Genomic DNA, 13,955 nt, shown 5'->3' on the forward strand with positions numbered 1-13,955 from the left:
TCAAGCTGATACTGTGTAATTCAATTCTCCTCCATAAATGACATTGTTAGACTTTCTGGCATTGCCCAGAGCTCCTAGGTGCACAGATGTTCTTTTCAGACAGATCATTCCAAGGGCTTAGAAATGATCACTTGCGATCAAGGGCAAACCTCTTCTTTGGAAAGATTACATTCTTTCCTACATACAGTGCCTGACCAGGGACTGGAGAGTGGGAAATGGACACTAACAGACTCCACATGTATTAGTCTTCTATGGCTACCATAACAAATGGTCACAAAGTTAGCACTATAAAAAACACAAAATAAAGAAGTCTAGGTTGACTTAGTTGGTTTCTTTCCTTTAGATTTTGTGAGACTGAAATCAAGCTATTGTCATCTAAAGACTTGGAAATAACATACTTCCAAGTTCATTCAATATGTGGGGAGAATTCAGTTCCTTCTTGTTGTAGGACTGAGATTCCTGTTTCCTTGTCAGCTGTCAATTGGAGGTGGCACTTTACTCTAAAAACCCTTCCTTGTTCTGCATCAGAAAGACAGCACTGATGCCCAAATGCTTCTCATGTTAGGAGTCTCTTTGAATTCCTCTTTTTCTCTTTTTTTCTGCTTCCAGCTGGAGAAAGTTCTCTGTTTTTAAGGGCTCATTACTGGATAATGTAAGATAAACTCCTAATTTTAAGGTCTATAACTCCAATTTTACCCGGAATATCTCTTTTGCCATGCCATTTATAGATTCCAGGGATTAGGACATGGTAAAATCTTGAGCAGGTGTTCGGCTTACCATATGACCTCTCATCTCTGATATTCTCTGTGCTTTCGCCATGATGGGAAGAACATGAGCATTGACAGCCTCTAAATATCAGGAGCTGTCAATACAAATGTCCACAGGTACCACAGAGGTAATAAAAATGAGAGCGATGGGCTGATGTAGGGAAATGAGTGGACCTGGTCATGAGAAATTACAGCAGAGTTCAAAATAACTGTGGCCCAAGGGCCAAATTGAACTGGTTGATCAGTTTTTGTTTAAAAAAGCAACACACACACACACACACACATTTGTGTAGGTGTATGGTTGCTCTCATGCAAAATGGCAGAGTCAAGTAGCTGTAAAAGATACCATGTGGCCTACAAAGTTGCAAATATTTACTATGTGATCCTTTACAGAAAATGTTTGCTACCTTATGAGCTAGCAGATGCATACCTCAACCAGGCTACCTCAGAACTCCAGCCAATTACTACTATGAAGAAATATGCAGCAAGTTACCAGATTCAGTTTCAAAAATCTTACAAGAAAAATTTTTACATGAATATTTCAAATAATCAGCTGTTGTTAACTAATTCAAAAAGGTTTCTAAACACCTGGAAGATTGATCAGAAAACATCTGCTGCCTGTATTGACTCCTCCATATGCAGTGTGTGATTTTTGTTTTATATATTCTAGTTTCAGTTACAAAAGAGTGTTGGGATTTACCATATATTAGTTGTAACTAAAAAGTGTGGGGAAAAATTTGTGCCGTCATCTCTCTTTGCTCCATCGACCACAAATAGGGGATGGGTATATTACTTACTCAATCAATTTGGAAGCTCCTACTTTGGTCCAGGCTGAATTAAGTTCTCTACAGTTTCTAAATACCAGTTTACAATTCCCAAACCACTAATATACCATTTGAAAATGAATATAAATACCAAGCCCCAACATGAGTATAAGAAATTTTGACGAGGTATATTCTTCTTTGTGATAACTAATTTGGGTTTTTCCAAAAACTTATGTACTTTTTCGAAGATAAGCCCTTATTCCTCTCATTTTTTTCTTTCATGGTTTGGGCCTGGTCATAATGCCAACTGGACTTTCTGACTCTGTCTAAGCTGATGTGATGTGGCCAGAGGGTGGGGGCACCTTTGAAGTAACAGGGTGGTCTCCCTGTAGAAATGTGTGTAAAGGATGATGGGCCCTTGGAAAGGACTGTGGCATCCCAGGCGTTCAATAAGCTGAATGGATTACAGAGTGTGTTCTCAAATGCACTTTTACCCTTTTTTGAATTGGTATTTCTGAAAGCCCAACTGCCTACTCAATCTGCCTTTTATAAGTGACCACGGCTTGTTCTCTGTAACTGAAATACGACTTCATTGTCACTGAACACAGACAACATTTCTCCAGTGCCTTCTAGAGTTTTGTGGGTTTTTAAAAAAATTTCTTATTTTTTTCCCTAAACATTCACAGCAGTAAAACTTCCTGTACAAAAACACATTGATTTAATTTATTAGTCCTCTGAGGGGATAGGATAGGAGAGCACCTCCCAGGAATCACACTGTAAGAAAAACAAATGAGCCCCTGAACTGGCAATTATCTGCCTGCTATTCATCATGTGCAGCTGGGAAAGGCTGACCAAAACACTTAATTGTAAGTAACAAGTATGATTTATTTGAAGAAAAGAAATTCAGACAATGATGCAGCAAGATTAGTTGATGCCTTGAAAATGAAACTAGATTGGATAGGGCTTTCATATTTAGTGAAAGAGTTGAATTGGTAAATGAAAAATTTAGTACTAAAGATACATACTAAAATATGTGATGTCAATTTTTTAAAATTTTAAACAATTTTTACTAGAGCATTATAGTTATACATAATAATTGGGTTTGTTTTGACAAAATCATACGTGTGTGAAATTTAATTTCAGTCCCTATTCCCCCACTTTCCCCTCTACTCCTCCCTGCCCCTATCTTCTTTTCTCTACTCTTTCTTTTGCTCATTTATTTATTTTTGATTGGTTCTTTCTACTTATTCATAAAGATGAAATTCCTTGTGGTATATTTGTATATGCACATAATGTGATTTTGTTGAATTTATTCCACATTTCTCATCTCTCCTCCCTCCCTCTCAATCTCCTTTTTCTACGTTGGTGATGATTTCTAAATCTTATGACACCTGATCCTCTCCTCCTGCTTTCCCTTATTATACTCTAGCTTCCACAGAAAACATTTGTCCCTTAACTTTCTGAGTCTGGCTTATTTCACTTTGCATGATGTTCTCCATTTCTATTCCTTTGCCAGCAAATTCCATAATTTCATTCTCTATGGTTGAGTAAAACTCATTGTGTAATTAAACCACATTTTCTTAATCCACTCATCTATTGATGGGCATGAGATACAATTTTTACTTATTAATTTGACAAGGTCAAATCAAGTATAGATTCATTCATTCATTCACTCATCCAACTACTTACTTGTTAGAGGAGTGGTCACTGAGTGCCTACCATATACTAGCACTGCTGCAGGTATTGAGGATGCACCAGCAAGTAAAATTGGGCCCCTGCTCTCATGGGGCTCATGGGCGAAGGAGGAATGTCTGATGGTAGGAGGCAGTGAGTTCTCTGAAGAAAATGGAAAGGGATAAAATACTACCATCAGCTAAATTGTGTCTTTTAAAAATTCTTGTGTTAAAGCTGTTCCTCAGTACCTAAGAATGTGACAGAATCCGGAGACAGTGTCTTTAAATAGGTAACTAAGGTTAAAGTAAGTAAGTCAGATGGGTTCTATTCCAGTATTGGCTGGTGTCTTCATAAGTGGAGAAAAGGAAACAGACTTGCACAGAGGGAATGTCATGTGAAGATATTGGAAGACGATGATCATCCATAAGCCGAAGAGAAAGGCCTCAGAAGATGTAGCTCCACTGATAACTTTGATCTTCAACTTCTACCCTCCAGAATTATGAAAAATCAAACTTCTGTCATATGATCAGAAATATTTGCTGTGCAGCTCTAGCAAACTAATACATACACTCACTGACCAGCCTGAGGGCAACTTGGAGCATTAAAGTGAATTGGAAGTTGCTATCTACATTTTGATCAAGGCTCACAGAATTAATAACTCAGTTGATTTTTATTTTAGCTCTTTCAGATTACAAAATCTTCTCACTTAGACGTGCTGGCATGTTTATTGCCTATTGTTGCCAATGTTAGGTAATTTAACATTTTATGAGGACTTTTTCTGGATGCTTCCTAGATATACATATCCGGTATGAAATCCAGTATGAAAACTATGTGGTGATTTAAAAAAAAAAATCCATCTTAGTGGCTGAATATTTTTCTTATTTTAAAATATTCTTAGTTGTTGTAGAAAATTTAGAAGATATAGGTAAGGCAAATAACTAATAAGATTACCTATCATCCTATTACTGGAGAACCTGTAAATTACCTTTTTCCTTTAAAGATGCCTTCTTTATAGCTTATATATAATTGTTTATTATGTTTAGAACACTGAGCATTTGGAAATTTCTGCATTCTAAAAATGCTTATAAATTTTATTTAAGAAGCATTATTCAACTTGGGCTACTCACCCAAAATTTCAGAATAAGCTGGGAACACAGCAATTGTTAATTTAGCATGAAACATTGTAATTGCTACAACTTAATTGTTTGTGTTAAATGGAAGGTAGTTATAAAGCCTCAGGAGTCTCAGAGTAGCCAAACATATCAGTGACAGGACATTATCTCTGATATATTTGCATAGGTGGAACCAGTAATTTGTTTTCCTCATGCTTCATGTATTTAAAATCTACTTAATCTGTTTTTAAACTGTCAATTTTATGCTTATTTTTAAAGCCTAATTATATCTTGAAAAGGATACTCAGGTATCACTGTAAAATTATTGCTGTTCAATGTCAGCCATGTGACAGATTGACGGGTGTTCAAATGCAGGCATGATCACAGTGTCATTTACTAGGGTTGGAGTAATTGTGCTCACTTTATGCGTTTAAGTAGCACTTACATGGTGCTTACGGTCTGCCAGTAACTGTTAAGTAACTTGTTTAATCCTCATAACAAGCTTATGAAGTAGGTAATATTTTATCTATGAGAAAGCAGAGGCACAGAGAGGATAAGAAAGTTGCCAGGCAAAGGCAGGATTTGAAAGGAGGCAGATGGGCTGAACCAATATACTCTGTGATGCCTCCCACAAGTTCTGCCAGTAACTAACATTTATAATGTGTATTATGTGCTGTAGACATATTCATTCATTTTGTGGTAATGAGCCCCCCGTGAGGAGTCAAGAAGCCCAGATTCTAGTTTTCATCTTGGCAATGAACTGAAAATGTGACTTGGGGATCTCATTGTGCCCCTCTGGGACTCAAGATGATGAATTGGTCAGGTTAGAGGATTTATCTCCAGCCTTCTGTAGCTCTGAAGTTTTAGAATTTGCAGACTATCTTAATAGCTTTGAAAAGAATATTTTATTATGTTTTTAATTTTAAAACTAAGTATGCAATTTAGATTTTTCATTTATACTCTCATTCTTAAAAAGCTTTTGTTGCTTATTTAAACAAATTTTAGACTTGACAGAGATATGAATTCAGGTGAAAAAAAACAATACAGACAAAACAAAAAAACTGACCAAACAAACAAAGCCACAGGAAATAAATTTAAACAAACAATAATTTTATCTTAGATCATACAGGAACTTTTAATTTAGGTAATATCAGGTAACTCTGGAAGACCCCACATTGTTCAATGATATACAGACTTTTATGGTGCCAATGCTATCCAGTTATGCAAATATGTTCTAATTTCCATAAGCAAAGAAATTTTCAGTAAGTACCTACATATGATAATGCTATATCCTTATGCAGACTTTATGTTCACTTAACCTAGTCCTAACTGGTAAATCATTTTTAAAATGCTGTTTAGACACAAGGTTCTTGGGAGCATGGCAAAAGGCAGGGTAAGAAAGGTTAAGACAGGACTCACATGATGGTTACATTTTGCTAACCCTCATAATAACTAGTTCCTTGTTCTTTTGTCTCTAGTTAGCTTCTCAGTTTATCATGATGGAATGACTTAGAGCCTTCTTTATTTTTACAGATCGCAACAGGGACAACACTCAAATTTTGACTACACCTCAGCTTTCTTCTAGAATCAAACACATTAAACAAGAGATGGCCAAAAATCACCTCCAGTTTGTGAGATTTGAAGCAACAGACCTGCATGGTGTGTCCAGATCTAAGAGTATCCCTGCACACTTTTTCCAAGTGAGTTTTACACAAAATTAGGATTAAATGTAATTTCATGACCATTAACAAGCAAATGGTCCTTATTACTTGTCTTTATTTTCTTGTAACCCACACAGCAATTCAAGCTGAAAACCAATAATTTATTTTGCTTTTCCTTATCTCTATCCAAACACGTTATTGTCCCCCAAGGAGCTGAACATATACTCTCAGCTTTCGAACAACAATTCCTTTTATCCAATAGAAGCACAAAACTAATTAAGACTGGCAATTTTAGTCCTTCTGCCTGGAATAATTTCCCTCCACAGAATTATCTTTTCTCTTCTTACTGCAATTATAAAGATTATATTTTATTTGACATGAGAAAATTGCAACAGAAGACCCAAGAGCAAATATGAAAGGGAAAAATGATTAAATAGAAAGAATTTGCTAGATAAAAGGAATATCCCTTTTAGCTCTAACTCTGATAAGAAAATACCCCATTGTTATTGGATGACTTAATGTATATTAAGTTCTTGAAAATAGTGATATCAAGAAACATTGCATTTGGGGATATATTTCGAAACTTTCTAAGTTTTTTTAATGGTTAGTTTATTCCATATGCTTGTTGGTTTATTTATTTTTCTGTTCTGGGGATTGAACCCAGGGATGCTTTCACACTGAACTTCATCCCTAGATTTTAAAAAAAAAATTTTTTTTTTCTGTACTGGGGAGTGAACCCAGGGGTACTCTACTGCTGAGCCACATTCTCAGCCATTTAATTTTTTTTTTTGAGACAGAGTCTAACTAAGATGTTCAGACAGGCTTCAAATTTACTATCTTCCTGTTGCTGATCACAGAGAGGTGCCACTGTGCCTGGCTCATATGTCTATTTTAATGATTGATTTGTTGTAATATTTCATTATGTTTCTTAGGAAGGGGTATCATTCAATAGTATTTAAGAAAGTATAGAGTTAAGTATTCTCCAAGTTTAAGTATTTTAAGTATGTCATATTTTTATTATTTTAATATTAAATTATGATTTTTCATATTTTGCTTATGTTAAGAAAATTGGTATATCTTAAAAATCCAGTTTGAAAGATTCCAACAGGCTCAAAATTGTTTCTTAAGAACCCATCAGAGCAAGCCTACAATACCACCAACTCTGAAGGCTGAGGCAGGAGGATTACAAGTTTGAAGCCAGCTTCAGCAAGTTAGCAAGACCCTGTCTCAAAAAATAAAAAGGGTTGGGGAGGTAACTGAGTGGTAGAGAACCCCTGTGTTCTATCCATATATTGCAAACAAACAAACAAAACATTTGTTTCTCAAGAAATTCTTTGTACTTATTTGACTGCAAATATTTTTTCTTCTTTATTCAGTTAAGGACACCTGCTAGTTAATTTTGATAACAAAATGTGAAATTTGCCATAGGCAGGTCCAGAAGATGATGCATATGAATCTCTTTCAATCAATAAGAAACTGAAACTGGTACTTCAGCCACTTGCCAGACCTCAGTATAAAACTGTTTGCTATTCAGCTTTTTTTGGGGGGTCAAATTCTAATCATTTATTCAATTAATGACAAGCTACATATTTAGAATATTACTTCAGTTTTTCAATGGAACACATTTACACAATATAACTCAACATGCTGTTTACATTTGCTGAAGACTGATGTGCTGGACATAAAAATAAATTGACCTCTTGTTTTTCAAACTACTATGGAAAATATTTCCAATTTTTTGTTCTATGTCCACATATCACAATCACTTTTTTAATGGAGTTCAGCTAGGAAAAAGTCTGTTTGTCATGGGAATTTTGGTATAACTCATAATACAGCTTCTCAATTAATAGATTTTTTCTTCATTTCCTAATAATTCACTTTCTTATTTCATTATCTAGTTTTTATTATTTTATTCTCACTTAACAATCAGAGTATACACACATTTTTTAGAAAACATCTGACATTCATTTTGGAACTTTCAAAGATATAAATCATAATGAATATTTATATCATGAATATTTGTAATTTAAGATAATTTGTTTTGGAAAATTTATTAAGGAATAGACATTAGAAACAGATTCATTTATGCAAGCTGATCTAAACAATATTTCCCACACAATTATGCATGGGAAACTGATTAGATCAAGTGTGGTGTCAATAATTTGAGTCTGCTCAGGGCTTAGTAAAAAGTAATTTAGCTCTTTAGAAAAGTAATTTTAAAACATCTTTCCTATTTGTGGACAAAAAAAATATCAATTTGAAAATTATTAGACTAGGAAAGTGTAGAAAGATAATATAATCCATTTTTTATGTATAGACGAAGAAAATGAGGCCCAGAAAAGTTAAGAAAATCTTTCTAAAAATTAGGCAGACAGGCAGCAAAAGAGTGAGGATGTTAGTATGTGAGTCTGCACTTCCAGCTCAATTCTTTTTTTCCCCATGCATCTACTGCCTCCAGCTCAGCTTTAAAATGTCCTTTTATTCTTCATTTGAGCTCAGTATTTTTTTATTAAATAAAAATATTGATTTTTTTGAGAAAAACAAATCATCTCGTAAGAATGAAGGAAAAAACCCCAAACTGTTAAATAGTTTTTAAAAGGTCAAAAGGGGAATCAAGGATAAAATGGTGTCTATATTTTTTGGAGAATTTGCCATGTGCTTGGTACTGGGATAACTGTTTTACAAGCATAAGCACATTTTAACCTTACAACCAGTTCATACTATCTTTGTTTTTTTTTTTTAATTAAAATTATGGTGGTTCGTTCTATCTTTGATCTAATCAAAATAGAACATACTGCCCTAGAACTAATTCTTGGTTTATTTCAATGGGTGACCTTCATTGTGGTCCAAATTTTGATTGCCACAGGGTTTTGAATTATTCTACAAGAATTTTTTTTTGAGTTCAGAGTGATCTATATTGAACTGTGAAGTTGTCCCCATGCTTTATAAAAAATCTTTTTTATATCTCTAAACAAAACTTAAGATAATTTATTATCATGAACAAGATACATTCATGTGTATTTACATATTTCCCAGAAAAGATGGGAAAGAATTTAAATTCAGCATATTCAAAAAAGAATAAAAAAATGAGAGTGCTAGAAGAGTGTTCAGAAAAATACAGATTAAATAGCCTGAAGAATATGTGACTTTTTACTGTTCCACATGTTTGTGAAGGACTGTTGGAATGAAGTGGTAATCAACTTTTCTCCACTGTTCACAGTGAAATGAGTACAAACACAAATTTAAATTGCAACAAATCTTAGAAGTTTCATGAATAAAATTCATTATCCCTCATTTTAGATACACAGAACTAATATAAGATGTTCAAACTAAAAAAGTAGACAAGCAGGGAAATAACATTATTTCTTGCAGTGCAAATTTAAATTGAGGAGTCCATATGGGAGCGTTCTAAGATTCCATAATGTTTGTGTGCATATGTGTGTGTGTGGGCGGGGGTGTGCGCATGTGCACACAATATTAATGTGTATATGTTCTTGAGTAATTTGCAAAGTTAAATAGGCACCAAAGATGCTTAGTTCACTCAACTTCATTGCTGATAAAAGCACATTTGGATCAGCCAAGTCAGTTGGCATTTGAAAGTATGTGCAGAGACAGTGGAGGGTGAAGGAGGCAGTGGCTCAGGGTCACAGTATGTGAGTCTGCACTTCCAGCTCAGTTCTTTTTTCCCCATGCACCTACTGCCTCCAGCTCAGCTTTAAAATATCCTTTTATTCTTCATTTGAACTCACTACTTTTTTTATTAAATAAAAATATTGATTTTTTTTTAGAAAAACAAATCATCTCTTAAAAATAAAGAAAAAACACTGTTAAATAGTTTTTAAAAGGCCAAAAGGGGAACCTAGGATAAAATGGTGCCGTATTTTTTGGAGAATTTGCCATGTGCTTGGTACTGGGATAAAAGTGGACCAGTAGATTACTGCTGCTAGCACCAGCCCTCCTTGGTAGGCATGCTTTTTGAGATTTGGGAATAACATAAGGAAATGGTCTCCCTTGCAGAATAGTAGCATGTTTTAATAACCTCGTGATGCTCATTATTTCATGAAAATCATATTTTATAGCCAGGAACTATTCTCTACCCATTGATGTAATTATCAGCACATGAAGAATTGTTGGAATTTCTACACAATTTCCAGAAATTGTTTTATATGTCTGTTCAACTTTATAACCTCACCACTTCCATGTTGACTGGCACAGAGCAAAAGTTAAATGGTGAAAACCACTGAATCCCAGAGATATATGGCTAGAAGTGCCTTAGCAATCATCCAGTTGAACACTTATGTTTTATAGACAGGGAAGCTGAAGCACATAGTCCACTAAGTTACCTAGTTTCACATCAGTAATTAATAAAAAAGCTATGGCCAGAGGCCAGATCTGCTGACACCTAGTTCATACTGATTAGAAGGCTACAACATTTTGGCAACTATAACTTTGGAGATATAGGTTCATAGTAACTGATAGGGTTTCTGGGATTCTCTGAGACAGTGAGGTAGTTAATTCTTAAGTGGGTTGTAAAAATGAATAAAGAGAGGAGTGAAACTGTCAGATGATTTGGCTCCTCTGTATTAGACAACTGTCCTGTGTGCTGTAGGTCTGACTATGTTCAGTTCTATGACAAAGGTTGAGGACCTTTACTGTAGAATTTTGAGAATAGTTAACTCAGGGGATTATAATAGAATAAGCCATAAACATGGCAATGCAGGTATCTCTTCGATGTGAGAATATTTTCTTTGGATATATATGCTGAAGTGAGATAGCTGGATTATGTGGTTGACCTATTTATTGTTGCATAATTCATAATAGCTAAGATATGGAATTAACCTAGATTCCACAAAATTGATGAATGGATAAATAAAAGTAATATAGATACCAATGGAGTACTATTCAGCCATAAAACGAATTCTATCCTGTCATTTGCTGCAAAATGGATGGAACTGGAGGACATTATATTAAGTGAAGTAAGTCAAACAAACAAACAAAAAAGACAAATACCACATGTTCTCTCTATATGTGGATACTGAAAAAAAGTTGTTCTATATCTGCACTCCCTAGAATAATGTTTACTACAGACTGGGAAAAGTGGAGGGAGTGCGGATAGAGGTTGGATAATGGATAACAAAACAGACAGGAATCAAAAGTTTTATAGTTGTACAGCATAGTAAGGTGATTATAGTTCATAATAACCTTTTATGTTTTGTGAATAATTAGAAGAGACATGCTTGAAGGTTCCAAACATAAAGTAATGCTAAGGAGATAGAAACATTAATTACCCTAGTTTTATTAGGACACATTTACACATATGTGGAGTTATCACACTGTATACCCTAAGTATATCCAATTAAAACATTAATTAATTATATATAAATTAAATTATAATATATTATATATTATATAATTATATTAAATTTTATCTAAATTAAATTATATATAAATTAATATATAGAATAAATAAATCAAAATAAAGCCTTTTCTGAGGTTTTAGCAAACTGTACTATAAAATAAAAAGTTCTTTACAGAGTACTTTTGATTATGATAATTTAAAATATTTCCATAGGCTTTTATCTTTGTCTTTTCCTATAAAGAGATTTTCTTTATCATAACACCATTTATTTATAAATGTTTATAGCATTTATAACCACTGTTTTCCCATCCATGAGCAAGCATATAAAACCTTCAAGTCTTAAAATATTAAGAATTACTTATAAAAGTGCCTTTGGGGGATGTATTCTGAAATATTTAAAATGTATCTGATGATATTGAGTTAGTGTAAGCAGATGTTAAACATATATGTGTGTGTATACTATATATAAATATGGTAAATATATGTGCATATTTATCATTAGCATAGCTCTTTCTCAGACTTTTTGTTTGTGTTCTAGTTTCAAAACCGAGTTAATTTATCCTCTTCCTTTTTTAGGAAAAAGTGACCCATGGTGTTTTCATGCCCCGAGGTTATCTTGAATTGATGCCGAATCTGAAGGACAATGAAGTGAATCACATAAGAGCCACCTGTTTTAATAGTGACATAGTCCTGATGCCGGAGTTATCAACCTTTCGAGTTTTGCCATGGGCAGAAAGAACTGCGCGAGTGATATGTGACACCTTCACTGTGACTGGGGAACCTCTGCTGACCTCTCCAAGGTATATCGCAAAGAGGCAGCTGCAGCAGCTGCAGGACTCCGGTTTTTCCCTGCTCTCTGCCTTCATCTATGATTTTTGCATTTTTGGTGTGCCCGAAGTTATCAATTCAAAGACCATATCTTTCCCTGCTTCAACATTTCTAAATAATCATGACCAGCCCTTCATGCAGGAACTCGTGGATGGCTTATATCATACTGGGGCCAATGTTGAGAGCTTTTCCTCTTCTACTAGACCTGGTCACATGGAAATCTGTTTTCTGCCAGAATTTGGCATTAGTTCAGCTGATAATGCATTTACCCTCAGAACAGGTGTCAAAGAAGTGGCAAGGAAGTATAATTACATCGCCAGCTTTTTCATTGAGACTGGATTCTGCAATTCGGGAATCTTGTCTCATAGTGTCTGGGACATTGATGGGAAGAAAAACATGTTCTGCAACAATTCTGGAACTGAACAGCTCACGGTCACTGGGAAAAAATGGTTGGCAGGTCTTCTGAAGCATTCTGCTGCTCTCAGCTGCCTGATGGCGCCTGCTGTTAGCTGCCGAAAGCGTTATTCCAAGGAGAGTAAAGACCCGAAGGAGAGTGTGCCTGCGACATGGGGCTACAACGATAACAGCTGTGCCTTTAATATCAAGTGCCATGGCGAGAAAGGCACCCGGATAGAAAATAAACTAGGCTCAGCAACAGCAAACCCTTACCTGGTGCTGGCTGCGACGATAGCTGCAGGCTTGGATGGACTGCAGAACAGTGATGGCGCTTTGGTTGGTCCAGATGAGGGCACAGACCTTTCTCAGTTAAAACCTTCAGAGATCCCTTTGAAACTGGAAGATGCCCTTGTGGCACTGGAGGAAGATCAATGTCTGAGAGAAGCTCTAGGGGAAACTTTTATTCGCTATTTTGTTGCCATGAAGAAATACGAGTTGGAAAATGAAGAAACAGATGCTGAGAGAAATAAATTCTTAGAGTATTTTATTTAGAATAGAACTATTGAGCTTTAGAGATGATATCATGACTTAAGTAGTTGATCTATCTAGAAGAAAAGATTGAGCTTTTGTAATTAACAAGACTACAAATGCATTCACTCTTTTTTGTCCCCATGGAATATTTGATAGATGATACTGCTGAGAGGATTCTGATAACATAGAAGCAATAAAGTTGCAGTGAAACTCCAAGATGCAAATTGAACCAGCTCTTGTCAGTTAGTCATCATTTCCTCTGTGTTATGCTGACCTACAAAGGCATATTCAGTTTGGGGACAATAAATACATTTACACGTTGAAAAAAAAAAGACGTAAACAATAGGAAACAATTTAAATGACTAAAAAAATAAGGGAATAATTTCAATTCTACACTTGGGTTGTGACTGCCAGGGAGAAAAATATGTTAATATAATCTTACTAATCAAGACATATTAAGGATATAGTTGTAAGCATCATTATATGTTTTCTAAATACATTAAATAAATATGGCAAAATATGTCATGATGACAAGTCAGTAGAAGTTTTTACATGTCTCTTTTCTTTTCAACTTGATCCACTAGGTCTTGAAAGGTTTAGAGATCTCAAGGTTATGATGATCCCAGGAATCAAATCCAGAAGAAATAGAATTAGGGCTGGGAATCATGAGGTCAGATTTTAAAAATGACCAAAGCCTTTCTTTAAACAATGTCTCATAAAGAAGCCCAATCCATAAAAGATTGTGTGTGTGTGTGTGTGTGTGTGTGTGTTTATGATCTGCCTGCTTTGTTTCTTCTTTTTTTTTTTTTTTTTCTTTAGTGCTCAGATTGAACCCAGGGCCTCATACATGCTGGACATGCTTA

At 34.9% G+C, this 13,955-nt stretch overlaps 1 protein-coding gene across 1 annotated transcript in view; it reads left to right on the top strand.

Annotated features, from left to right (window-relative positions):
* The window catches only part of Lgsn (lengsin, lens protein with glutamine synthetase domain), a 28,973-nt gene extending 15,860 nt beyond the window's left edge, over positions 1-13,113 (top strand). The window contains exons 4-5 of the mRNA XM_026396813.2: positions 5,851-6,017; positions 11,914-13,113. Coding sequence (XP_026252598.1) covers positions 5,851-6,017; positions 11,914-13,113 — 1,367 coding nt within the window. The remainder of the gene's footprint in view (positions 1-5,850; positions 6,018-11,913) is intronic.
* Positions 13,114-13,955: the final 842 nt, after the last annotated feature.

This window comes from Urocitellus parryii, chromosome 8 (genome assembly GCF_045843805.1).
Source record: "Urocitellus parryii isolate mUroPar1 chromosome 8, mUroPar1.hap1, whole genome shotgun sequence".
Classification (NCBI taxonomy): domain Eukaryota; kingdom Metazoa; phylum Chordata; class Mammalia; order Rodentia; family Sciuridae; genus Urocitellus; species Urocitellus parryii.